Raw genomic sequence first — 27813 nt, 5'->3', positions numbered from 1 at the left:
CACTACTTATTTTGCTAACAAACATGTTAAAGGTCTCATACTGGATTCCTGGAGGGCTGCAGCTCTGCACAGTTTTGCTTCAACCCTATTCAAACACAGCTGATCCAACTAATCAAGGTGCTCAAGACTACTAGATACTATTAAGCAGGTGAACTAAGCAAATTAAGCAAAACTAAGCAGAGCTGCAGCTCTCCAGGAATTGAGTTTGAGACCATTCTGTTAAAGTAACCTTTTTTTGCAGCTGTTATAAAACAAAATACCTTGATAAAAGCTTCAGCAATTAATAGCAACAAGGAAATATAATACCATAAGAAGCCTAATTTGTATACACACAAACCTTGCTGCTTTGAACAAACCTTCTAATATATCTCAGGATATGAGAGTAGTTTTCCATCAGAAGTCGATGAGCAATCAGAAGTCACGTCAATATTAGCGTCTTTGATAAATGCGGCAATCGGTTATGGGTAGAGTAGACCGTAATGACTCTACCAGCGCAACTTGACATGCAGGACTAAGGAAGATATTCATTTACCGCTTCATCAGCGTGATCCGCGCTTCGTAAAACTGGAGATGGACGCAAGTGCTGTGTAATAGGGTTTTTAGCCTCACATTGCTGGATTTTAGGTTATTCCCTTTGTGATGGCCTTGTTTTTTTTTTCTTATCACCTCGGCTGTGACTGAATGCTACATTTGTAGGGAAAGCTTCTGTTGAAATAACGTTATTTATTGTACTTAAGCTTAATACATTGGAATCGTTGTCATCTTTTCCTTAGCCATGATGACAGTACATAACATTTTACTACATATTTTTATACATAAGATACTAGTATTCAGCTTAAAGTGCAATTTACAGAGTTTAATAGGTTATTTAGGTTATTTGGAAAGTCATTGTAGAACAGTGGTTTGTTCTGTAGACTATCGAAAATATATTGCTTAAGGGGGCTAATAATACTGACCTTAAAATGCTTTGTAAAAAAATAAAAACTGCTTTTATTTGAGCAGAAATAAAACAAATAAGACTTTCTACAAAAGAAAAAATATTATCGGACTTACTGTGAAAATTTTCTTGCTCTGCTAAACATAATTTGGGAAATAATTGAAAAAGAAATCACATGAGGGCTATTAATTTTGACTTTAACTGCAAGTCATAAGTGTACATCTTTTGAAATTGAGAATTATGCATCATCTGACAGTGGAATAAATAGTTTTCAATTAATGTATAGTTTTGTTATGATTGGGAAATGTTTGATTGAGATATTGTACAACTATTTGAATACCTGGAATCTGAGGGTTAAAAATAATATATTATTGAGAAAATCACCTTTAAAGTTGTTCAAATGAGGTGTAGTAACGGGCAATGCACGTTGCTGCGCTCTCAAAACAATTGGTACAATGTTGTACCAAAGAAAGTAAAAACCCTTGTCATTGAGGCAGTATCTTTTTATGGAACGGAATTGAACCTTAAGACAAAGAAACAAATTTGTACCATTGCAGTTTGTACCTTTACGGACATGATTTTACCATAGAAAACCAAAATGTACCTTTGGATTTTAAAACCTGCACATTACAACATTGTACCTTCATCAAAGGTACAAATCTGATCCATGAAGGTAGCACTACAGTGATAAGACACTTTGTACCTTAACAGTGTCAAATGTGTTTCTTCAAGAACTGTTTAAAGGCATTTTGCTAAATCCAAAATGTTTCAATTAATTTTTAGTAAATATAAAACATCAAATACATTTTAAAGAATGTTCTTAAAAACAGTTTCTTTTTGTGTAAAGAATAAAAATCGCTCTGATTGTTTTTTTGCTAAACATTTCACTTTTTTTTTTTTTTTTTTTACAAAAATGTTACAGAAACACATTCTCCCATGTACAATACAAAAACATTTTTTCTCCAATTTCCACACAGTACCTTTGTAATCACTTAAAAGTTCATTTGATAGACTTAATTTTAAAATAGAAATAAAATTATGCAAAAGTATTGTAACGAGATTTGCACAATGTTTGATTAGTTTTACAATACTAAAATGTCTGCATGAACACTTTGCATATGCAGGACTTTTGCCAGGTCACATGTGTAGTGTAAAGCAAACACCAAAAGGTGCAGATATCAATAATGAAACTGTATTTATTAAAAAATGCTACCAAATGTTTATTAAAATTGCCTTAAATGTTTAGTTTACAATATCTATAGTTTTGTTTTACCAGTTGTTTTGTATTATATAACTTAATAAATAATGTTTGAGTTTCCTTAAACATGCTTTTAAATAATGATTCATGTTTTAATGTGGAAATTATTAATAAAATCACTTATGTGATCCAACATTATGAATCCAACACATGAATCATTTTAATTGTTCCATAAAAGGTACTGAACAGTATCATAAGAGGTCTTTTCTGTACCAAATAAGGTACAATTTTTACAAAGGTACAAAATTGTCCCTTAAGGAACATTATTTGTACCACGGTGTACCTTTTTGGTTTGAGACTGTAGTCAAAAATCTTGTTTTTGCTATATTTACTGTTGGGTATTTGCTAAATATTTCATGAAATACGATCTGTACTTCATATATGAATGAGTTTTGGCATGAAAAAAATATATTATTTTGACACCTTAACCAAAAATATACTTGTATGACATTAGACCAGGGTGTTCGTGGGGTAGAGATCTGTGTGGGACTGAATTTCTAATCCTGCTCCCACCAGGTTTTATTCCGCACCCGATTGGCCCGCTGTATATTCAGCTTTTGTTGCCCCAACCACCCCATTTTCTACCTGACCCGACCGTTCCCACTACATTTTGAGGTTTGTTCTGAGCCTTAATTTTAATGTCTTGTCTTTCTTTGTGTGTGTCATTTTTAGGGCTGCCCACAGATTTTGCCCAGCAGTGACATCCTGGTACCGGCGGGGATCGTTCGGCCAATCACATTGCGAGCCCGAAACTTGCCCCAGCCTCAGTCTGGACAGAAGAACTATGAGTGCGTCTTTAACATCCAGGGAAAAGTGCAGCGTATTCCTGCGGTCCGCTTCAACAGTTCCTGCATCCAGTGTCAGAACACCTCGGTAAGAGCACTTCACTTCATTTCTTAGGGTGTGTGCAGGTTTGCTTTGAATAAAGTGAAATGTAGTGCAGTTTCTCCGTTATAAAGGTCACATGAAGTTTTTTAGATGTTAGTATCAGTGTGTTTAAGGGGTCACACACCAGAAGCGCCACTCGGCGATGCACAGCGCCCTGCATTTCAGAATTCTAAACATAGGTTTCTATCAGGGTACACACACCGGCGCCGCAAGTCGGAGGCTGTCAGCGACGGCCAGCCACGACTCAGGACACTGTTCATATTTCTGCCATGCCACAGAGCGCCATCTGAATAGTTTCATTTTAAATAGCATGCGAATGTGCGCGTCTGGTGTGCGATACTTTCAACTGTCATGTGTGCGCTGTGTCGCGGCACATTGTGTGTGTGACGCCCTTTAAATTTAAGGTTATCTATAAGCTAGTGTGCTCCAAAAATGTAACATGATGATGATGATGATGATGATAATGAAAAAAGCTTGTCAGATCCACTTTTATATGTAGCGAAATTGGACCCCACCATCCATATACAAACATCAGATTGGAGGTAGCTTTAGAAAGTGGAAGTCAGATACATTAGGGAAAAGAGAGCCGAAAAAAGCACCTCCCAGAAGGGCAGTCTGTCCTCGAAGGGCAGTGTGAGATCAGGGGAAAAAAGAGGGGAAAATTTGTATTCGGAAGATATAAACCAGATATTAACGGGTACTGATCAGCCTAAATGGATCAATGATTTTTCTGACATCACCTCATTAAATCTTTCTCATTAAATCTTCTGATCAATCAAATGCTCTTTAGTACCTAACATGTCCCGCCCCCTTCAGACTCTTCATTTGCTTTTTATTTAATGCGCTCGATATCAACTACCTTCATTGCCAGATCTGTGATAAAAACGCTATATTATTGGCTTTTTTTTAAAGGGGAGGAGCTATTCTGACTAGGGGTGTAACGATTTATCGTTGTACGATTTATTGCGATGCAAAAATGTCTCGATATGCATCGTGGCGTTATGACGATTTGATTACGATATGACGTCCGTTTTCTCTTATTAGTTGAGCTGTTTGCACGTGAGCTACGTTCCACCTGCTGTCGCACGTGAGTTCAGACTGCAGCAGCAGTAATGTTAGCAGACCAAGATGAGTGGAGCTGAAATAGAGGGTGGCCCATCCTCTTAAAATCAGACGTCTGGCAACATTTCGGTTGTACAGTCATTGCTTTAGACTCGTCCGCTTTTTGACACGCATACTGGGTCACACATCCTAAGTTTTAAAGTCTTCACAATGATTTACATACTTTGCACAGCGACAGAGATACCTCTTAATGGTGTTGAAAGAGTCACATACTGTATTTATAAGGTACAATTCACCCTAAAATATCATTCTGTCTTCATATAATGATGTATTGGCGGCCGCAAAATCACACATGACGTGAGCTGTTACTACAGAGGGCGGACTATGATAGACGCGCGCGTATGGCAAGCTGTTTTAGCATTTAAAGCTTTGATCTGACTATCCATAAATATATTTAGAGATATCTCTAATTATATTTTGACTAGTCATAATTATAATTCGACTAGTCAAAATATAATTAGAGATATCTCTAAATGAATTTAATTAAAAATGAATTACATATATTTATGGATAGTCAGAACAAAGGTTTAAATGCTAAAACGGCTTGCCATACGTGCGCGTCTGCTTCAGTGAACAGAACCTGCAGGTTGTGACTAATAAAGTAGTAAACAACATTCAGTTTGTGGAACAGAGTGATCTTTCAGGAGCCGCGTGGGAAGTATGAACAGCACTTAGCAGTGGAAATGAAACCGAAAACGTACACATTATTTAAACAATCATATCGCATTTTAGAGTTATGATTACGACGAGCATTAACCCTTTAAAGCTAAATTTGAGTACAGAAGTACACAAAAATGCACGTCAACATGATACACTTGATAGCGCCGACATCAGCGACCCCGAAGAAATAGTAAACCTGCCTAAGCTGCTGAAAAGAGTCACGACTGTCCTGTGTAATGATAAGACGGCCACCCTGTCACTCATCATGCCCAACATGAAGACAGCCATCCATAAAACCTCTCAGACAGATACACATAAGTTCAGGATTATCTTATAGAACTGCTGATTACCTGGAAATGTGGATTTTTTTTGCACACACAAAAAAACACAAGTGACCAAGCAAAGCCTTAAGCTCCTACTGTTAAATTCAATTGAATAGAAAGCTTATTTTTTTTGCACCTTTACTTAAATTGTTCCTTAATTTTGTCTCTGTCATTTCAATAATATTTTTTAAGAAGTTTTTAAATTGTTTTATTTCCCAGAGACAGGCCTGTTTAATATATTTTCTAAAAGAAGGTTCAGTTTAACAAGTTGAAACAAAAGAAATACATAAAAAATAGTTTACTTGGTAAAATTTGCATTTCAGTTAAATTTTCAATTTTTATTCCAAATATCGTGATACATATCGAATCGTGAACACTATATCGTGATACACATCGTATCGTGAGCTGAGTGTATCGTTACACCCCTAATTCTGACTTCTTCTTTGTGCTTCAATTAAGATTACATCAAACATCAAATAAAAAAATTTACATTTAATAGCACTTCATGGGACCTTTAACAACATGCAATGCAACAAGATTCCAGTGAACACAACAGAAACATTTAAATACCACAGCCATTAACAAGCAAAAGCTTTTTAACATTAAAGAAAGTACTCAGTGAATGACTGATGTTGAGTTCTGACGTTCATGAATCAACTAAATGTTTGCTAGTTGTTTTATTCTGTAGATCGGCTTATGGACTGTTTATAAATGTCATATAACCGTTTGTTCAGCTCGCATTAAAATGATTGTGAGAAACACAATTTGAAGAGACAACACTAAATGAAGCCCATAATCAGTACCTGAGGTGATTATTATCATAGTAGTTTATGCTGTTGTTCAGCCACGATGTTAAAGAAATAAAAACAGTTTATGACATGTAAAAAAGTTAGCTCATTGCTTTTGTGGATGTTTGCTCTTTTTAACATGTAAAAGAAACGGTTTTGTGTCAGAGTGCCTTGTAGTTTGTAGTTAGCATACAGTGTTGGAGCAGTTTAGTTGGGTGTGAACACAGCCTTACGTACTATTAAACCAGTTGTTTAACAACAATCAGTACGTCCAAGTTGTTCTTGGAAGTAGCTCCTTTATTTAAGAACAAAATCCACTGATATATTGAACGGCATGTTAGCAATATGCTAATTTATAATAGCAGCATGCTAATACATGCTAAAATCATTCTAGCAACATGATAATTCCTACTATCATGCTAACATGTCAATTCAAACTAAAAACATGCTAGCCACGTGCCAAGCCATGCTAGAAACATGCTTTAAACTTTATCTATGCTAACTGTAAAGTAAAAGTCTATCTATCTATCTATCTATCTATCTATCTATCTATCTATCTATCTATCTATCTATCTATCTATCTATCTATCTATCTATCTATCTATCTATCTGTCTGTCTGTCTGTCTGTCTGTCTGTCTGTCTGTCTGTCTGTCTGTCTGTCTGTCTGTCTGCCTATCCATCCATCCATCCATCCATCCATCTATCCCTCTCCATCCATCCATCCATCCATCCATCCATCCATCCATCCATTTGTTGTTCAGCCCAGACGTTACAGAAATAGAAACTGTTTATAACATATAAAAAAGTTTGCTCATTGCTTTTGTGGATGGTTACTCCTTTTAACATGGAAAAGATACCATTTATAATGTGTCACAACGCCTTGTTGTATGTAGTTAGGATACAATGTTAGAGCAGTTTATTTGAGTGTGAATTCAGCTTTAAATACTATTAAACCAGTTGTTTTTCTTGCACGTAGTTCCTTTATTTAAAAAACAAAATGTGATATTGAACTGCAAAACCGATTTTAACTTTGAGAATATCAGCATTTTTCATCTGATTTCTGGAGGATCACATGACGCTGAAGACACTGCCAAAAATGTAGTTTTTCATCACAGGAATAAATAAACAAAATTTTTTTTTCCACTTTTTTTTTTTTTTTAAGATATTGCTGTCTTAACTCTCTTTCGGTTCAAATAAAAGCCTCCCTTATGAACCTTCTAATTTACTACTAAATTTGCTAAAATAACTTGGACAATAGTGAATGTTAGCATATTGCATTGAAAAGAGTTTCAATATGTCCAAAATATGCATAAAAACATTGGCTAGCTTATTTAATGACTTTCATTTATGTTTGGCCTGTCAGAATTGACTATTGTTTTCTGTTTAACATGGAATGGAAATATTATGCTTGCACAAATTCACAACTTGCATGAACATAACAGCTATTTATTCCCAACATGCACCATATTTGATGATCAATAAGCCGTGATTTTGCTCTGTATGTGCTTTGCATTCTTATGTGCAGCCTCTGAGTGTAAAAACATCCACGTGAAGATTTTGTTTGCATGAAAAATAGCAGCATACGGGCACGGAATGACACGAGGGTGAGAAAATAATGGCAGAACTGTTATTTGCGAGTGAACTATTCCTTTTTTCGGCGTATTCTAAACGGCAACAATGTCATTTATTAATCAGCGTATTTTTCCAAGCGTAGCCTCACCCCAGATGGCATTTGAATAATTGTCATGCGAACAGATGCATTGTTTTCTCTCATTATTTCTGGCTTTGTGACATTATTTTTCCATTTAAAAAATTAGCACGAGCTGCAAATCGTGGCTTGTAGGGCAGAGCGGCGGTGATGAATTTGTCTGAAGTCTGCTGGGAAAGCCAAGGTGACTTCTCGCTGAATCATAAACTAAAAAAAAAACAAAACGTCTGAATCTTGATCCGGGTAAATCGGCGATTTATAACGCTGGAACTGTTGTTTTTTCTCAACCCCAGTGAAAAATGGAGCATGTCAGACTGGTGACATTGAGAATGTCTCTCTCTCCCTCTATTTCTCCATCCACGCTCTTTCATTTACAGGCGTTTGGCGTCTGTGACCCGTCTGGCTGTCACTGTAACCTCAGGGAATCTTGTAAGATAATTAGCCGGACGCTGGATGGGCCTCTTCATTTGGCCAACAGTCTGACCTGCTGAAAAGGAATGCTGCGAACTCCATTTTGCCATACGGCAATGGAGTGTGTGCCCATGTGTGCCCTTTGACCTCTTCAACCTGATTGGGTCAAAGGTCAATCCACTAGAATGAACCCCTGCAGCAAGACAATTGATGTTCTGTTGCAATTTAATAATGAGGGTCCCAGCTCCAGCACACACACGCTCACCGCAGGATTGATTGTGTTGACTATTATCATGGTGGCTTGAGAATACTACAATATGTTTAAAACAAGGCAAGTTTATTTGTATAGCACACTTCATACACAGTGGCAATTCAAAATGCTTAACATAAACAAGAATAAAAAAAGACGGGCATAAAAAAAAACAAATAATAAAAATGATTAAAAACAAATAAAACCAGATTAAAATGTGTTAAAACAGGTTATAAAAGAATGAAAAAGAAAAGTAAAAAAAGGTTTTAAAAAGTTTAAATATGGAATGATGTATAAATACTAGAGCCAAGTTAACAACAGGCTAATTCATACTAGAATCATGCTAACAACGTGGTAAATCATACTAGAAACATAACAACATGTAAATTCATACTAGAAACTAGAGTCATATAACAACTTGTTAAATCGTACTAGAAACATGATAACAACATGCAAATTCTTACCAGAAACATCCTAGAAACATGTTAATTCATACTAGCAACATGCTAATTCATGCTAAAATCATTGTAGCAATATGATAATTCCTACTAGAATCATGTTAACATAATAATCTATCTATCTATCTATCTATCTATCTATCTATCTATCTATCTATCTATCTATCTATCTATCTGTCTGTCTGTCTGTCTGTCTGTCTGTCTGTCTGTCTGTCTGTCTGTCCTTTTTCAAACTTTTTCAAACTTCTTCCAACAGGCTTTCTGAAGCCACTATGTTTGTCTTTAAATTTTAATATCAAGTTTTAGCTAGATGCTAAACATTTAGCATTTTCATTTAGTTACATTTTGTGTAATTGACTAATTAAGTAAAAAAAACAGTCAACTAACTAAAAAACCTGCAACAAATGATCAGCAATTTCTTCTTTCTTCTTTTTCGGCATATTCCCTTTTTTAATCTTGGGTTGCAATTTAACATAAAATCAGTATGATAGCAGAAAAGAAATAATAACAAGAAATAGATTTATAAAACATTTCTGAGTTTGTTGATGGCATAAAAATAACACTAGTTTGTTTGAAATTTAATTAAAGTTTATTTTAGAGAGACAAATATATGTACTAACCGATTGAAAGTGACATAAAAAGGCACTCCTTTAGTCACTTAAACAAATTATTAATTTAATTTTTGAAAGGTTCATCAAAAAGTAGATGTGCAAAAGTGAGAAATTAATATGGAATGTAAAAATGTTTTTAACAATATAACTTTTTAATAAAAAAAGATTTTATATATTATATATTATACAATATTTTATATATTGTTTTTTTTAAATAGTTTTAGAAATTTAAAATAGTTTTAGATAGATTTTTTTGTAAAAATAAAATACCCCCAATTTAAAAGATTAATATTAATAAATATTATCAGTGTCTCTGATATAAAATGTTACAAAAACAACAAGACAACTAATTATTAAAACTTTAACATTAAATAAATGTTTTTATTATTATGTTTATTTTAAAGAAATTAAAATAGAAATGTATGAATATTTACAGAAATGTGAACTTAAAATGAGCATATTAGTAGCCTAACAAGAAGCAGTAAAACAAAAAATTCATTCATTCATTTTCTTTTCGGCTCAGTCCCTTTATTATTCTGGGGTCGCCACAGCGGAATGAACCGCCAACCTATCCAGCACATGTTCCATGCAGCGGATGCCCTTCCAGCTGCAACCCATTTCTGGGAAACACCCATACACTTTCATTCACACACATACACCACGGACAATGTTAGCTAACCCAATTCATCTGAACATGTCTTTGGACTTGTGGGGGAAACTGGAGCACCCAGAGAAAACCCACGCGAACGTGGGGAGAACATGCAAACTCCACTCAGAAATGCCAACTGACCCAGCCAAGGCTCGAACCAGTGACCTTCTTGCTGTGAGGCGACAGCACTACCTACTGTGGCACTGCGTCGCCCCTATATAACAAAAAAATAACCAAACTAAAGTTTAAAAAGTTAAACATTATTAACAACTATTGGAGATTCCATGATTAAAATAAACCAACCAACTATTTATTAATTGTAATATTTTATGGTAGTACTTACACTTATAATAAAGTGATAGAACTGGGGTCAAAGGTCAAGCCACCAGCCTGAACTCTGCGACAGTACAATTGATGTCCCGTCGCAGTTCAATAATGCAGCTCACGTCTCCAGCGCACGCGTTCCCTGCAGGATTGATTGTCGTCCTTTCCAGGAATGACACATGCTGGCGTTTTCGCTCAGTTTGAAGGTCTCCTCGCAGGACCCCCGCGCAACTGTTGTCCTTCCATCTGCTCGGACTCATCTCCTCCTGTTCATCAGTGACCCCACAGCGCTATGCATTTAAATTGGAATTGAAATGTGGCGTCTTGTGCAGTCTAAACAGTCTCGGGTACTGAAGACATTTAGATGCAAAGCGAGTCCTGTCAGTGATGAGGTGCTGCATGTCGACTGCATGGAGGCCAACAGGTTTTCTATTTACTTATTGCAGATGAATGTTGACATGGGGATTTCTTTTATTTATAATGTGTTGTGAAACTGGTACATTTGTAGCACCTGGGTGTGTGTTGTAAGATTGAGGTGATTAACTAATTTATTCTGCCATCAAAACACACAGACATTGTTTTACATGTAGTTTTGTAGGGAAAAAAGGATTTCATTTTAGCTAGTTGCCAAGTCAAGATTTTTAAAGATAGATTTAGATTACTTTGATGTACTAAAAAATCAGAAATAAACACAATTGAAAGATGCAAATGAGACAAATTAAGTTGTTGATAAAGTCTAGAACCTTAACATATAATAAATATGAACACAGATTTTTATTTTATTTTACAGTAGCGGTTTTAAATTAAGCAATGTAATGTAATGAAAGGTAGATTTGTGTACACTTACCGGCCACTTTATTAGGTACACCTTACTAGTACTGGGTTGAACCCTTTTGCCTTTAAAACTGCCTTAATTCTTCCTGGCATAGATTTAATAAGGTACTGGAAATATTCCTTGGACTTTTGATCCATATTGACATGATAGCATCACGCAGATGCTGCAGATTTGTCGGCTGCATATCCATAATGCGAATCTCCCGTTCCACCACATCTCAAAGGTGCTCTTTTGGATTGAGGTCAGGTGACTGTGCAGGCCATTTGCATATGGTGAACTCATTGTCATGTTCAAGAAACCAGTATGGGATGATTTACACTTTATGACATGGTGCGTTATCCTGCTGGAAGTAGCCATCAGAAGATGGGTACACTGTGGTCATAAAGGGATGGACATGGTCAGCAACAATACTCAGATAGGCTATGGCATTGACAGGATGCTCAACTGGTAGTAATGGGCCCAAAGTGTGCCCCACACCATTACACCACCACCACCAGCCTGAACAATTGATATAAGGCAGGATGGATCCATGCATTCATGTTGACACCAAATTCTGACTCCACCATCCGAATGTCGCAGCAAAAAATCGAGACTCATCAGGCCAGGCAACGCTCTTTCAATCTTTTATTGTCCAATTGTACCGAGCCTGTGCGAATTGTAGCCTCAGTTTCCTGTTCTTAGTCTGACAGGAGTGGAACCCAGTGTGATCTTCTGCTGCTGTAGCTCATCTGCCTCAAGGTCGGATGTGTTGTGTGTTCAGAGATGCTCTTTTGCAGACCTCGGTTATAACGAGTGGTATTTGAGTTACTGTTGCCTTTCTATCAGCTGGAACCAGTCTGGCCATTCCCCTCTGACCTCTAGCATCAATAAGGCATTTTCAAACACAGAACTGCCGCTCACTGGTTATCTTTTTCAGACTATTCTCTGTAAACCCTAGAGATGGTTGTGCGTGAAAATCCCAGTAGATCAGCAGTTTCTGAAATACTCACACCAGCCTGTCTGGCACCAACAACCATGACACATTTAAAGTCACATAAATCAACTTTCTTCCCCATTCTGATGCTCGGTTTGAACTGCAGTAGATTGTCTTGACCATGTCTACATGTCTAAATGCATTGAGTTGCTGCCATGTGATTGGCTGATTCGAAATTTGTGTTAAAAAGCAGTTAGACCTAATAAAGTGGCCGGTGAATGTATGTTTGGTATATCTTTGTTAATTAGTTTAGCTTGTTGCCAAGTCAAGATATTTTAAGATTCCTTTAGATTAAGTTAATGTACTAAAAACAGTAAAAAATAATTAAAACTTTAACTTATAATGAATATGAACGCAGAGATTTTTTATAACTTTTTAATGTAGAAATTAAACATTTACAAAACTAATACATTTATAAATATTGCACATTACACCAGTTAGTTTAAAACGTTTTTTACTTTACATTTTATCCACAATGTTTTTTTAATGTAACTTTTTCTAATCTCTCTGTTCTTCTCTTTTTATTCGAGATAATTAGCGTGCCATGTATATGTTGTGCAATTAGTATTGAATATGTAATTATTCTGTGGGAAACTGAGCGTTTTTCAGTTGTGCTTGTCAGCTGAACATGCTCACATTCTGCCATCTGCTCCATAAAACACTAATATGTTGTTTTTCACATACGTAGATCAACAGCTTATACATAGTTTGTCTAACTTTACCTTCACCACTTTGACAGTCGGTTATCAGAGCTCTCAGTATTGTTTCTCATTTTCTCATATCGCTTTCATATGTAAACTGAACAATCACGTTTCTCAATATTAAATTGAAAGATCAGAAAAAGCCCATATGTGACCATGTTAAACCCCTCAAAACCAGTTTAGCATGTAGAATTGGCATCATTTGTTGGTAAAAGAGAGCGCTCTGAATGAATGTCCTGAAACTGAAGTGATCAAACTATGAAACTGATGTAAAATTGATGACACTAAACAAACAATGCAAATCAAGAGGGAATACAAATAAGTATTGTAGTCATGAAAATAAAGAAAACTCTTTGAATAAGGTGTCCAAACTTTTGGTCTGTACTATATATATATATACATAATAGCACAGCTTCTAGTTTATGTGGACTTAGGTATCATGCTGTAAACAGGGCCTGGTTGATGTCTTTGTCTCTGCAGTATACCTCCTTGTGATGAAAATCCAAACCTCCTCCTACGTTTCCATCCCCTCACCCCTCCTCATGTCTCTTTGTCTCTGGACATGCACAGATTAATTGATAGTCTGATTAGCAGTGACACGCTCCAGAAAAAAGCACATCATCTCTTTCATGACATGCATCTTTCCTGAATAGCAATCGAACATCAGCGAAGGCCTGCTTCAGATTAGACTGAATCCCAAGAGAGCGTTTTGTCGTCCGTCCGCCACTCCTTTCCCCTTCCTCGGCACGTGTCGACTGTTTCTCGGCCTGAAAAATCAATCAATACGGCCGTCAAAGCAACGTTGGTCTTCTGGGAGCCGCTGGCAGGTGACTTTGAGGCCGTCGGGGTCCATGCTAATGAAATTGTGAGTGCCTTCGGATGAGAGATGTTCAATCAGTCAGTTTCATCTTGTGTTTACACCTCAGCTGAGGATGAGTGTGAAGCGGTCAGCTTTTTATTTTATTCTGGTGCTCAGCTCAAGGTAATCATCATATGCCTCTGTTCGTCTACTGGTAGATAAAGTCAATGGTGAAAATGATGAGGGGTTGTAGGTTATTCGGGCTGGTTTGCTCTCTCTCTTGTGTCGTTTAACTTCTGTTTAACCTCAGATCACACTTTTGATGGAGTCGTTTTTTTTGTTTTTTTTTCATATTTCATTCCTTTTCAGGCTTTCTTTACAAATATTGAAGATGTGAAAGAAAAAGTCGGCACCAATAGCCAAATGGTTAGTGCGTCGACATATCACCCAGGTGCTTGCGGCGACCCAAGTTTGATTCCCGGTTCGAATTCCTCTCCTTCTCTCTGCTCCCCATACTTTCTTGTCTGTAAATTTCCACTGTCCTATCAATAAAGGTAAAAAAAACCTAAAATAAATTATTATATATAATTATATATACAGTCCTTTGATAAAGGGCATGTTGTTGCTTTTTATGTAACTATTGACTACTATTTTTATCTTCTGTGGGTTATGGATAAAATATGGTCATTCCAAAAGTTTAATAATAGTTATAATAATAATAGTTTAATGATAGTTGACTTGGAAATCACTAAGTGACCTTCTCCCGTGACCCCCACTTTAGGAACCACTGACTAAGACGACTAATAATTGCTAGAAACTAGACTATATGGCTATATTTTTTGCTAATTTGCTAATTCTAATAAGAATTTGTCAAGCATTTTTTGAGATGTCAGGATGAATTTCCCATTCAAATTCATGCGACTTGAATGTGGGCGCCCAGAAAAGCAGCCCGGTCTTTCCTTGAAAGGTGCTTTGGAGATATTTTCAGCCCCATTTACTGTACTTTATAAATACTAAATTTATTTCTAAATTGTTTAAGAAAGACCATTTTTGGTTGTGTAGAATATTAGCAGTTGCTGACATTAGCTTCCACACCTGTGAAAATCCCATTTTTGCATGAATATAGAAAGCACATTGACGTTACAGTGCTGAAGACAAAAGCACACAAGCCACTGGTGTTGTATTACCGCTAGTTAATCTGCTCTTATCTTGATGTAAGTGGTCTCCCTTAGGGCACGTCTCGCTCTCTCGCCCTGGAATTGAGGGGTCATTATTTTTGACAAAAATCAAGTTAACTGGTCCTGCATTCCCCCTAATTTCTCGCCTGTTTCCCGTTCCTGCCTCACCCTAGAATTCGGACAGCTGCCTTTTCAGTTTCCCACAATGCCGCTATTGTGTGCAGCTTTACTTTACAAAGGACTTTACTGTACTCCGATAATGTAGAGAGAAAGCTAACGGTTGCAATAATGTAACAACATCCTGACTGTTCTATCTAATAAATGAATCAATGATTATGTAGTCATGGTATGTGTGGGATGGTGGTCCGAAAAACGGCGACTATGCCTGAAGAGTTCACTATATGAGCTAGTTCACCAATGTAGTCATGACTAAAATGTTCCATGTTAAATGTTAAACAGTGTACTGAAAGTTGTTTAGACAAATCTTAATAACTACATGATAATCACTTGTCATTATAATATTACCTAAAGGCAAATTTGGTATTCTGATAAGGTGTGCCACAGAGGGATGTTATAGATCCTTTCATTTTTCCAAATATGGCTCTTAAATGTTTCCAAAATATAAAGAACCATATAAGTCCATTTTTTTTTATCTGGATTGTGAAAATTACATTATATCTTTTCATTCAAATCAAATCACTTTTATTGTCACATCATCAGCAGCACGTGTGCTGTGATGAGGGAAAAGCTTAGGTGCTGGCTCCAGACAGTGCAAATACAATGACAGTGCAAAATACAGACAGTGCAAATACAATGACAGTGCAAAATACAGACAGTGCAAATACAATGACAGTGCAAATACAATGACAGTGCAAATACAATGACAGTGCACATACAATGACAGTGCAAATACCATGAAAGTGCAAATACAGACAGTGCAAATACAATGACAGTGCAAATACAATGACAGTGCAAAATACAGACAGTGCAAATACAATGACAGTGCAAATACAATGACAGTGCAAAATACAGACAGTGCAAATACAATGACAGTGCAAATACAGACAGTGCAAATACAATGACAGTGCAAAATACAACAGCACACTCCCAAAAAAACAGCACAGGAAATTGGCAGTGTTGACAGCGGTATGTTCAATGAGTAGGTGTACACATAGTTGTAGGCAGTATTGTTTTAAGTTAAAGTGCAGTGCATGCTACAGTACATTTAGCATTTTCATGTACAGCAACTATTGTTTTGATAGGTTAACTGTTTTTGTGGTCTTTAGAGAGAGAGACCAAATCACATGTATGGTTCTTCCACTCATCTCTTTCTGTGGATTTTTCACTGGTTTTTGTTCTCCTCTTTGATGTACATATGGTTTCCCAGCATTCCTTAAAGCAGGGGTGTACAAACTTGGCCCTGGAGGGCTGGTGTCCTGCTTAGTTTCTTCAACTTTCTTCAACACACCTGCATGGAAGTTTCTAGTTTACCAAGAAAGAGCTTTATTAGCTGGTTCAGGTGGGGTTGGAACTAAAATATGCAAGACACTGGCCCACTAGGACAGAGTTTAGGCGCCCCTGCCTCAAAGCCTTCCTTTCTCTGTCCTTCCATTTGTTCATGTTGGCTCACCTTTTATTGCAGAGGTTTTGCATTTTAATGTCTGAAGCGGACATGAAAGCAAGCGGCATCTCCATTCTTCTTAGAAGACATAAGCGATTTGTCTGCGTGACACTATTTTAAAGTTTAAGATGCAGACTCATGGTCAAACGAAAATATCCCCAAATTGTTTTTATATACAAAGTTCACACAGTTAATTTCACATGGTCATCTCATAATTATTTTTTCTTTTTACATTTGTTTGGTTGTTTGTCGCACACACTCAATTGTTTAGAAACACACTTCTTTACTGATGCAATGTATAATGTTCATCTTTGACTAGGTTTTCTGCTCTAGGTTGAATCTATTGCACAGCTATATGTTTAAAACATCTGTTCGAGTACATTTACATTTACTGAATACTTGGTTGTCACTTGTCTTGCTGTAATAATTTTAAATAGCAAAATCATGTGAAAGCGAAGCAAATTTGGTATTGGTGTGCCTCAGGGGAATGCTATGGGACCATTCATGTTTCCAAATGTTTCATTATCCCTAATGAAAAGAACATAATTTCGAAAATGTTCTCAAACTACATTTTGAGTTGTGTAAAACCACAATTGTTTACAGATAAAAGCCATAGTGGTTGTGGGATAGTGATAAAAATAAAAATGAATGATAAAAGCATCACATTATGAGCTAGTACATTCAGAAATTTCATGCTAAACAACAGTGCACTAAAAATTGACTGGACAAAGCTGTCTGACTGCCTTGTAATCGCTTGTCATTATGATATCAACTAATTAGCAAAGAAAATTTGGTAAGTTGCGCCTCAGGTGGATGATATAGATTCTTTAATTTTTTCAAATATGGCAGTTAAAAAGTAACATTTACTCCCAGACAAAAATATAGGACATAAATGTTCTCAAAATAAAGTTTTGATTGTTTAGAAACACACTTGTTTACTGATACAACGCTGTAATGTTAATATTTGATTAGGTTTTCTGTTTCAGGTTGAAGCTTTTGCAGTAATGCACAGCTATACAACCATCTGTTAGTACAGTACATTGCTCATCAGAAGTCCCTCCAAGTACATGATATCAACCTGCTTTTTAGTGTATATTTTTTACATTTCAGCACAGGCTATTTAATTGTCACTTGTTATGAAATAATTTAAATGGCAAAATTATGTGAAAATTAAGCAAATTTGGTATTGGTGTGCCTCAGCGGGATGTTATGGGAATCCAAATGTTTCATTTACCACTTATGAAATGAACAGTATTTAATTGCATTTTCAGTTGTTCAGTGTTAAACCACAATTCTTTAAAGATAAATGGTTGTAAGATAGTGGTAAAAATAAAACTATATAAAAATAAATAAAAAAATAAAAAGTGATTTTGCCTGAAAACTTCACATTATGAGCTAGTACATTCAGACATATACTACTAAACAACAGTGCACTGAAAGTTGATGAGGCAAAGCTCTCTGACAGCTTTGTAATTACTTGTAATGATCTTATAAACGAACTAGCACAGCAAATTTGGTATTCGGTAGGTGCACCTCAGGGGAATGTTTTGGGTCCATTCAAGTTTACAAATATCTCATTATGTGTTAAAAAAGAGCAACATTTACACCTAGTACAAATGTAAGTTCTCAAACTACATTTTGTGTTTTGTAGAACCACAATTGTTTACAGATAAAAGCCATGATGGTTGTGGCATGGTGGTAAAAATAAAATCATGAAAACATTACATTGTGAGCTAGTACATTCAGATATTTAATGCTAAATAACAGTGCACTGAAAGCTGTCTGACTACCTTGTAATCGCTTGCCATGATGATATAAGCTAATTAGCAAAGCAAATTTTGTATTCGGTAAGGTGCGCCTCAGGGGGATGTTATAGATCCATTCAAGTTTCCAAATCTCTCATTTTAGGTTGTGAAAAAACAGGGTGTCCGCAGGGTCTTAAAAAGAATTAAAAGTTGATAAATCAACTATGAGAAAATTAAGGCCCTTAAAAGGTATTAAAAAGTATTAATCACGTTTTTACGAGGTCTTAAATTTTGTTCAAGCGTTTTCCAAAGTGTTTGACTTCAAAAAGCATGAATATATTTATCCTCTAATATTAACAACGGCGTGCTCGAAGTGGTTCGGTCCCGAGCATGTCCGGCCAAGCTCCTCAGTCTGGGTGATGTCATATATTTGCGACAACTGCGGGAAGGTGATGTGACGCTCTCCATGTGTAGCGAAACCATTGAGCAAAACAGACAGCAAAATGGGAAAATGTAAGTTTGTGTAATGCTGTTTGGAGAAAGACGAGTTTAAACAGTGGCTGAAAACAATTGCAAAATTTATTCTTTCAAGGTTTGTTTCTTCCGAGCCTGAATGAGTGGTGTTGCATGGTTGTGGTCCATTGATTTACTTAACTACAACTGTTTATTAACAACTGTTTATTAAGGTAAAGGTTTGATACTGTTTAGAACTTGAAGTGGCGATGAGGAATATGCTGAGAAGGTCTTTAAAAAGTCTTAAAGTATTGAAACTACCTTTAGGATTCCTGCGAAACAGCAACATTCACATTTAGGAAAAAGTAATAAGACCCTAAAATGCTCACAAACTACATTTTCAGTGGTTTTAGAACCACAGCTGTCTCCTTATGTAAAACATAATGTTCATATTTGACAAGATTTTCAGTTCCTGCTTGATGCATGACACTCAAGATGCGATAATGCACAGCTATAGCTTCGAACATAGGTTTGAAACATCTGTTTATACAGTACATTGCCCATCAGACATAAGATAAGTATGCTAGGCACATAATAACCACCTGCTTTCAGTGTGTACTTTTTAATCTCACTACTGAAAAAAAAAGTCTGAACTTGGTGTGCTTTTTGGTAGGCTTAAGCAAAATCCAAAGAAATGTACTTTTTTTTTTCCAAGAAGAGAGAGGTGTGCAAAATACTCCAAATGAGTCCATGAGCGTAAGTGTTGCTAAGCACCACTGACCCCTTAGCGACAGGCACCGGCCGTGTTACTGGGGAAACGCACCGCCAAAGGCCTTTTTTACACAATGCACAAGTTCTGAACCAGGCTCTTGATGGAGAGGGCCCTCACAAAGAAGCCCATTATCCTCCATGCAGGGTAGCGGAAGCTTTTTGAATAAAAACACTTACATGTTATTTTTGTCAGGCATTTCGAACCACCTCACCCTCATTATTCTATTATTCTCATCAAGTGCTCAATCAGGCATTAGCCGCTTTATACCGAGAGGAGCGTGTTTTAACGATCGCCTGGGTTGCATGCGAACAGTTTGCAGCCAAAAAAATACAAAGTTTCTCAGGTGATTTCCTCATTTTGGTTCAGTCACCGACCTCATTTGCAACTGTATTAGTTGTGCTATTAGGTGAGGCATGTGTGTTTGCATGTAAACTACATAAAGTACATATTATAACTAACATTCAAAATTAGTTTCTAGTTATATATATATATATATATATATATATATATATATATATATATATATATATATATATATATATATATATATATATATATATATATTTTTTTTTTTTTTTTTTAAGGCTTTAGTCTTTTTTTATGCTATTCAATGCTATGCAATTACACTCAGAAATAAAGGTACGCGTGCTGTCACTGGGGTGGTACCTTTTCAAAAGGTGCACATTTGTACTTGAAGGGTCCTAATTGGTACATCAAAAGTATATATTAGTTCCTAAAAATTTTAGGTGGAACACTTTTGTACTTTTTAGGTACTATAATGTACTCTTAAGATATTATTATGGACCTTTTAGGTACAAATTTGCACCTTTTGAAATGGTAACACCCCATTGACAGATCGCATACCTTTATTTCTATGAGTGCATATACAGTCCAGCCCAAAATCATTCATACCCAAATTCTAACTTAGTTTTTGTTCAAATGTACACTACCTGACAAAAGTCTTGTGGCCTATCCAAGTTTTAGGAACAACAAATAATAGATTGAATTTTAGTTGATCATTTGGTATCAGTAGTGGCTTATATGAAAGACAAAAGCCTCTAGATTACACTTATTTTACCAAAATAAAATATGATCATGCCTTGATTTTTAATTATTTAATTAGGACAATAAGGTCCGACTTTCGATAAGACAAACGTCTTATCACCTAACAGAAATAATTCATTTAATTGTCTCATTTTTATTTTATTTTTTTCAAGTTGAGCTTAATCATCATTGGTCAAAACAACCAAAAAAGGGCTCTAAATGTCTGTATTTTAATTTGACATTTGGAAGGAATTATTGCTTTAAAAGTTTTATATTTCGAAGAGCGCATAGTAATATCACCTGCATGCAACAGTGTGCATTTCTCAACTAATTTCCGCTTCTCATTTTGCTGCAGTTCTCCTTTGCAACCGTATAAGCTATTAGGTTGTGTTGCAGAAGCAGGTGGGCCTTATTAAAATAAATTGATCAACTAATGTGGTGATCAATCTACTGTATATGTCCCAGGCGTAACATACCGCATTAACTGTGCCCTAAGCGTGTATTAAGAGGCTCAGCTGTGCTGGAACCTCCAAATGAAGAAATACGTCCACCAGAGAAAAAAAAATGCTTACGTTTTATTGCCTGCTCATCCATGTGCCCACTTTTCCTGATCCTCCAAGCTTCAGGAGAACCGCACGTGGCGTTATTTATACCAAATGGCTATCGACCAAACCAAAACACATCATAGTTGGACTGAGACTCACTGTATCTTTTATCATAACCCAGAATTCCCCTCTCCAACCTAGAAATTAGCCCATGACGCTACATCGGGTGAAGTGAATTATATGCTGTTATTACTGGACTGTCGTTCGTAATGGGATAGCTATAATTCAATAATTAGGTTACCGTGAAGTAATGCCCCACACACACACACACACATACACAGTGGACTCGTTTTCCTCAAACCCTTGTGTCTTTTTTTGCTGAGTCTGGTTCAGTTTAACTTAATTAAATGTACAGGTCTTCCATCATTAAGTTATATTGATTTTCATTCTGTCACTCGAAGGAGACGCCATTGGCAGGTCAACCGGAGCCCAGCGAATGCGCATGAGAGGAAAACATCTTTTAAACAATAAAACCCTATTAAAGACTAAATACTTAGTTCCACCGAGTTCCACTTGAATTAATTGCAATCACTTAATTTCCAGCGAAGGCAGCGTTTTCGAGAAGCAGCGTTTTTCCTCCCCCTGAGTCAATATCTCCAGTTATTCATCATAGCCGCTGCCATAAACGGTAGCACCGTATTAACTTGGCTCCAATAAGTGGATTATTGAGCACACTCATTTTTAAGAGTGGTCTCTTTAAAAACTCATGTGCTGCAAGCAGATATTATAGCCTTTGATTAAACATGCAAACAGAATTTAAATGTACCTCATGAATGTGGTGAAAATTGGCCTTTACTGTACTATATTATAGTATACTGTATGTGTATGTGTGTTTTTGCATGGCGTTTTTCTATATTGTTATTTGTTCTGTATGCAAGGGCTGTGCGATACTGAAGAACAATGGGATGTGCGATAGCATGCTAATTATTGTGTTACGACCCTGGTTTAGGTTAAGGACGTAACATAAATAATATACCTGACAAATAAATTCACTTTTATGACCCGCAGAGTCGGGCCCGTTAATTAGTCTTTTTGTCGTTTTTCTTTTCTTTTTTTATCACCCAAAATGTGAAGCCTATTAACTTGGGAGAGGACCCACCACAAAATAACAAACAAAAAGCACACTCTACTTAAACACCCCTAATAAAACTACCTACACTCTACAAAGAAAATAACAGAAATAAAAATACAATACTAAACCTGTAAATGGGGGAGTGACACTGGCAACAGAGGTGAGGATCCACATGCAGGTTTATTAGCGAGGTCAGGCCAGCAATGGTTAACACAGGGGCAAACAGATGTATAAAGGCAGTCCAGAATCGTAGTCAATAGGCAGGCAGATGGTCAGAGGCATGCAGCAAACAGGATTAAACAAATAAACAAGGCAAGGATAAAAAAATATGTTAAAGCGAGACAAAGGAAACGCTTTGCAATGTCACTAGAACAGATAACAAGACTCAGCAATGAGTGTCTCAAAGTGAGCTGTATATATGTGTGTGTATTCAGTACTTGAGCAGCGTCAGCTGTATGCAATCAGTCAGGATCAGGAACCGGTTGTGTGTGTTGTGTTTACCTGGGATCTGTAGTCCATAACATGGCGGATTTGTAGTTTGTGTGAGTGAATGTTTTTTCAGCGACCTCTGGTGTTTAGATCGCTGGTGATCATGACAAAACCTTCCTACCTATTTATAAAAATGAGAAAATAAGTAAAATAAAGAAAAAGTGTGGAATCCAACCCCTACTATTTCGAACCATGTATATATACTGGAGGGATCACAATAACATAAAAACCAAAGTTACACACAACACAGGAATACACAACCAACAAGTATCGCAAACAATAATATTTTTCCAACAACATTTCAATTTCACAACTACACGCCAACAACTCCCTCTCCGCTCTCCTTGACCACCTTTTAAAAGAGGCCCTACGTCACTCCAGTTAATCTCCGGTGATGATGCCGGCGTAATTAGGGTGGGACCTGTGACGTAAGCAAAATCGGGAGGAGAGAGAGATAGGAAACACACGGGGGAAACAGATACACACATACTTGTGAACGCAACAATTGTGATAATTGAATTGAATTCATCTTTATTTTTATAGCAGCTTAACATAGAAGTTCTAGTAAATTGAAAATGTGTCAGTGCAGTTTTCAGAGATAAAGTTCAGTTTAGTGTGGTTTAATTTCACTGCTGAAAGTCCAAACACTGAAGAGTAAATCTATCGATGCTCAGCTCTACAAGTCCCAAACCAAGCAAGCCAGTGGCGAAGAACAAACTTCACCAATTGATGAAAGTGGAGGGGGAAAAAACCTTGAGAGAAACCAGGCTCAGTTGGTCACAACTACAGTATTTCTCCTCTGGTCAAAGTTCTTGTGCAGAGCTACATTCTAGGCTCTGAAGATAATCAATGTGTGATACAGTATTTTTAAAAAAATTATAATCAACGTTTGTTTCATATTATTTCAGGGGAAAGAAAGCATTGCTTCAATTTCTGAAACTGAACAATCATGTTATATTTCAAAGCATTGCGATATGTATATTTGCGATATTTTAATAAATGTGATAAATATTGCACAGACCTGAAATGTGCTTTCTTAGTTTAATATTCATTTAAAATGTTAATTTTTTTCTATTGAATCAAAGCTTTAGTAGTTGTGTTGTGTTTTTTATCAGTTGTGTTCATTTTCAAACTACTTACAATTTTTTTTTTCCAAATTTTATTTTATTTTTTAAATCGAAATGTTGTCATTTGCTTTAAGGGCACCTATTTGACTCCTTTTTCAAGATTTAAGACAAGTCTTTTGTGTCTCCAGATTGTGTCTGTAAAGTTTCAGCTCGAAATACCCATTCGATTATTTATTATAGCTTTTTAAATCTGCGAAATTTGAGCTGTTAGGACACTGTAGCTGTTTTTGTTGCCTGTGTCTTTAATACAAATGAGCTGGTTCTCCTCGCCCACCATTCCCACATGCATGTCAGAGGCTTAGAGATCTCTCTGTATTGCTCTGATGTGTGTAGCCATCACACAGATAAACAGCACAGTGACAGATAAGAATAAAGCAGATCTCCTTTACTACAGTAAGAACTTTTCCAACTTTTTTTGATATATTTGTTGTGTAGTTAATTCAAGCCTTTCTGCAATAATGAGTCAAACACAATGTCATTATAGACACACATACACACGTTTAGCTTTGCACTGTTTTTGCACAACTAATGTGACAGAATACACATTAATATACACTGCGGTATGGACATCTGTTAAGTTAATGTACAAAATAAACCTCATTTTAGTCCTCAAATCAGGATTGAAATATCTTTTTTTTTTTTTTTTTACAATTGAACTGGCTGTGGTGATGAATTACAGCGATTTAACTGTATGTATTACACGTTTGCACAGTTTTAAAAATGTTTTAACCTAGTAAAACTCATTCTTGAAGTGCTGATGATCACAGAGGGCTGAACAGATCTTTTAATCACAGTTGCTTTGCGCACATCCTGTCTTATTGATATGATTAGTGTTAAGTGGAGACATGTTAATATGCGTCGTGTTAATCAATCCAGTGGGCGGGGAAACCACACTCATGTTATTTCACTCACTCATGTCATGTTGCGGTGGACCTCAAAATGGGAGGGATTTGGATCCTATTTTAACATCAGTAAATGTAAAAAAAGAGACTTATTGTGTTGCACACACTATACCTACACACAGGTCTGTCAAAACAGTTTACAAAAGTTGATTTACATCATAGGTGAAATTAAAATTGATCAAAATAACAAAAAAACAATAATCTTCCATGTTGTTTTCAGAGTTGTTTATGATTTTTTTTAGGAAACTGAATTTTTCTGAAATCAATGTTTGCTTTAAATCAAACTTTTTCTGTTAGATAGATTTTACAGCTATTTCTTAAACATGCAAACGGTATTGAAATGTGGCCCAAAGATGTGGTGGAAATGGCCTTCATTCCTGTGGTTTTATCATTATTTTTTCTGATAAATTGAGGCCAGTTTCGGAGGTGAGATTACCTCGCTGTCGTTTTCAGTCATTTCCAGCGAGGCCTCTGACAGAACCAGGTCAGGCTGTCTACACACAAACACACTGCGATACAGTGGGAAGACAAGCTGGAGGAAAATCAATTCACTACTGGCACAGATAAGCAGTATTGTATGGGCAAACACAAAGGCTTCCTCCATTTACACACAGAGGCTAATCTCCACAAAGCCCAAACCTTCAGCAGAGGCAAGGCAATAGGGAAGAAAACACACCACTTTATTGCTCATGATTTAAAGTCTGTCTGTCGCTCCATCCATCCATCTATCTATCTATCTATCTATCTATCTATCTATCTATCTATCTATCTATCTATCTATCTATCTATCTATCTATCTATCTATCTATCTATCTATCTATCTATCTATCTATCTATCTTGTCTGTCTGTTGTTCATTCTATCCATCCATCCGTCTGCCATTCGCTCCATCCATCCATTCTCAATGGTCTGAGTACTGAGCCTAGTGGTACACCATTTTGAACTTGTGGTAGATATGGTTTCTTATGTTTTGCTACATATTTAAAGTCTGTTTATCTATCCATCCATCCTTTTTGTTGCTCTGTCTGTCTGTCAATTCATTCATAGCTTATATTCAAACATAAAACTTTAAACAAAGCATTTTTAACTGCATATAAAATTATCCGTACATCCGTCTATCCATCCATTCATCCATCCATCCATCATCCATCCTTTTTGATGCTCTGTCATCCATCTATTCATTTGTTTTATTGTTCTAACACTATTTCCATCCATCCATCCTTTTTGATGCTCTGTCATCCATCCATTCATTTGTTTTATTGTTCTAACACAATTTCCATCCATCCATCCTTTTTGATGCTCTGTCATCTATCCATTCATTTGTTTTATTGTTCTAACACTATTTCCATCCATCCATCCTTTTATCCATCTATCCATCTTATGTTTTTTCCCTCCCTGTTTGATGCTCTGTCTGTCTGCCAATCCATTTATAACTTTGTCACTGTATATGAAACTATCCGTCCATTCCTCCGTCTTTCCATCCATGCATATTTTTAACGATTAGGTTACTATTGTGATTTTTAATGTCATGTGATACTCCTAGGGATAGCATTTTTTTTAAAAAGCACCAGTCTGAATACTTAGCCAATTGGTACACCCTTTTGAACTTGTTGTAGGAGTGGTTTCTTCTCATGTTGTGCTACAAAATTAAAGTATGTTTATTTTTCCATCCAATCCATCCACCCATCCATTCATTCATTTGTTGTTCTATTTTGCTAACATAAATCATTCTATCAATCCATCCTATATTTTATCCATTCTTTTTGATGCTCTGTCTGTCTGTCTATCTATCTATTTATAACATTGCTACTGCATATGAAACTATTCATCCATCGATCCGTCCATATTTTTAACGATTAGGTTACTATTGTGGTTTTTAATGCCATGTGATACTCCTAGGGATAGCATTTAAAATGTAAAAAGCAGCAGTCTGAATACTGAACCTAGTGGTACACCTTTCTGAACTTGTGGTACAGTAGGTATTGTTTCTTTTGTTTTGCTACAAAAAAATATCTATCTATCTGTCTGCCTGTCTGTCTGTCTGTCTCTCCGTCTGTCCGTCTGTCTGTCTATCCAGCTAAAGGAACTATCTATCTATTTATCTATCTATTTTTAATGACTTTAGTTTAGTTTTTAATTGAATTTCAAATTAAGATTCTCCTAGGGGATAGCATGTGCAATGTAAAAATCAACGGTCTGAATACTGAGCCTAGTGGTACACCATTCTGAACTTGTGGTAGATGTAATTTATTCTCATGTTCTGCTACAAATTGATAATGGCCAGAAAGGCATGATTTCAACCAGTGCAATCCCTTTAATGGGAATGTTGTGGTCAGTAGTATCAGAAGCAGTACTAATGTTTGGTGATGCTAATAAAGAGATGAAAACACACACTGACAACAGCAGCAGGTCATTTTTAACACTGATGAGGGTTTCAGTGAAACTATACTAACTGGAATTCCTTACAAACACATTTTTTTCTTTAAGACTGAACATGCAAAACTGTGTAGATACCACTTTTTTCCCATTATCTTTGATAGAAAATGCGGATTTGCTACCATTGACAGGCTTTCGGGTTTTTGTTGCGCCATTTACATTAGTACGTCAGACTATTTTCCTATGGCTTGAGTTCATAATGGGTCAACGAATGGGCAGATAAGTAAATGATGTTGATGTTGTGACCTCTGTGACCTGTTTGTCTGTACATGGGTCATCAGTAATTGACCCTAATTAAGCGTCAGGAGCAGCTGTGCCTCATAGAGATGTATGAGCACTGGTTGCCCAGCGTTAACAGCTCCGCTCAGCTTTAGTTCAGCTTTTCAGCACCTTCTCTAGCGCACGACCCGCTCCAGTTCCTCCCAGATATTTCCCTCCAGAACAGCTGCAGAAAGACGCCGTGGCACTGCTTGTTTTTTCTATTTTGTGATTTATCTGAGCTGCGCGGCTGAATGAGCGCTGATGTAACAGCTGACGTTTCAATCGCCGCTAATGACTGGTCGAAGCATGAGGCTGTTCTTTCACTCTTTTCCAAAATAGAGTTGGGTTTGGCCTTAAATGGACATAAATGCCGAGTTTCAGTTTCTGAAGGGGGAACGAGCCGTCAGAATAAG

General features: G+C 36.4%; 1 protein-coding gene across 2 annotated transcripts in view; it reads left to right on the top strand.

Annotated features, from left to right (window-relative positions):
- The window catches only part of plxna3 (plexin A3), a 350688-nt gene that overhangs the window by 247834 nt on the left and 75041 nt on the right, over nt 1-27813 (top strand). For both annotated transcript variants that reach the window (XM_073909723.1, NM_001098489.1), the window contains 1 exon segment: nt 2868-3068. In XM_073909723.1, coding sequence (XP_073765824.1) covers nt 2868-3068 — 201 coding nt within the window.

This window comes from Danio rerio, chromosome 8 (genome assembly GCF_049306965.1).
Source record: "Danio rerio strain Tuebingen ecotype United States chromosome 8, GRCz12tu, whole genome shotgun sequence".
In the NCBI taxonomy this organism is placed as follows: domain Eukaryota; kingdom Metazoa; phylum Chordata; class Actinopteri; order Cypriniformes; family Danionidae; genus Danio; species Danio rerio.
The sequence above is the reverse complement of the archived record's forward strand: the minus strand, read 5'-3'. Positions and strand labels throughout refer to the sequence as shown.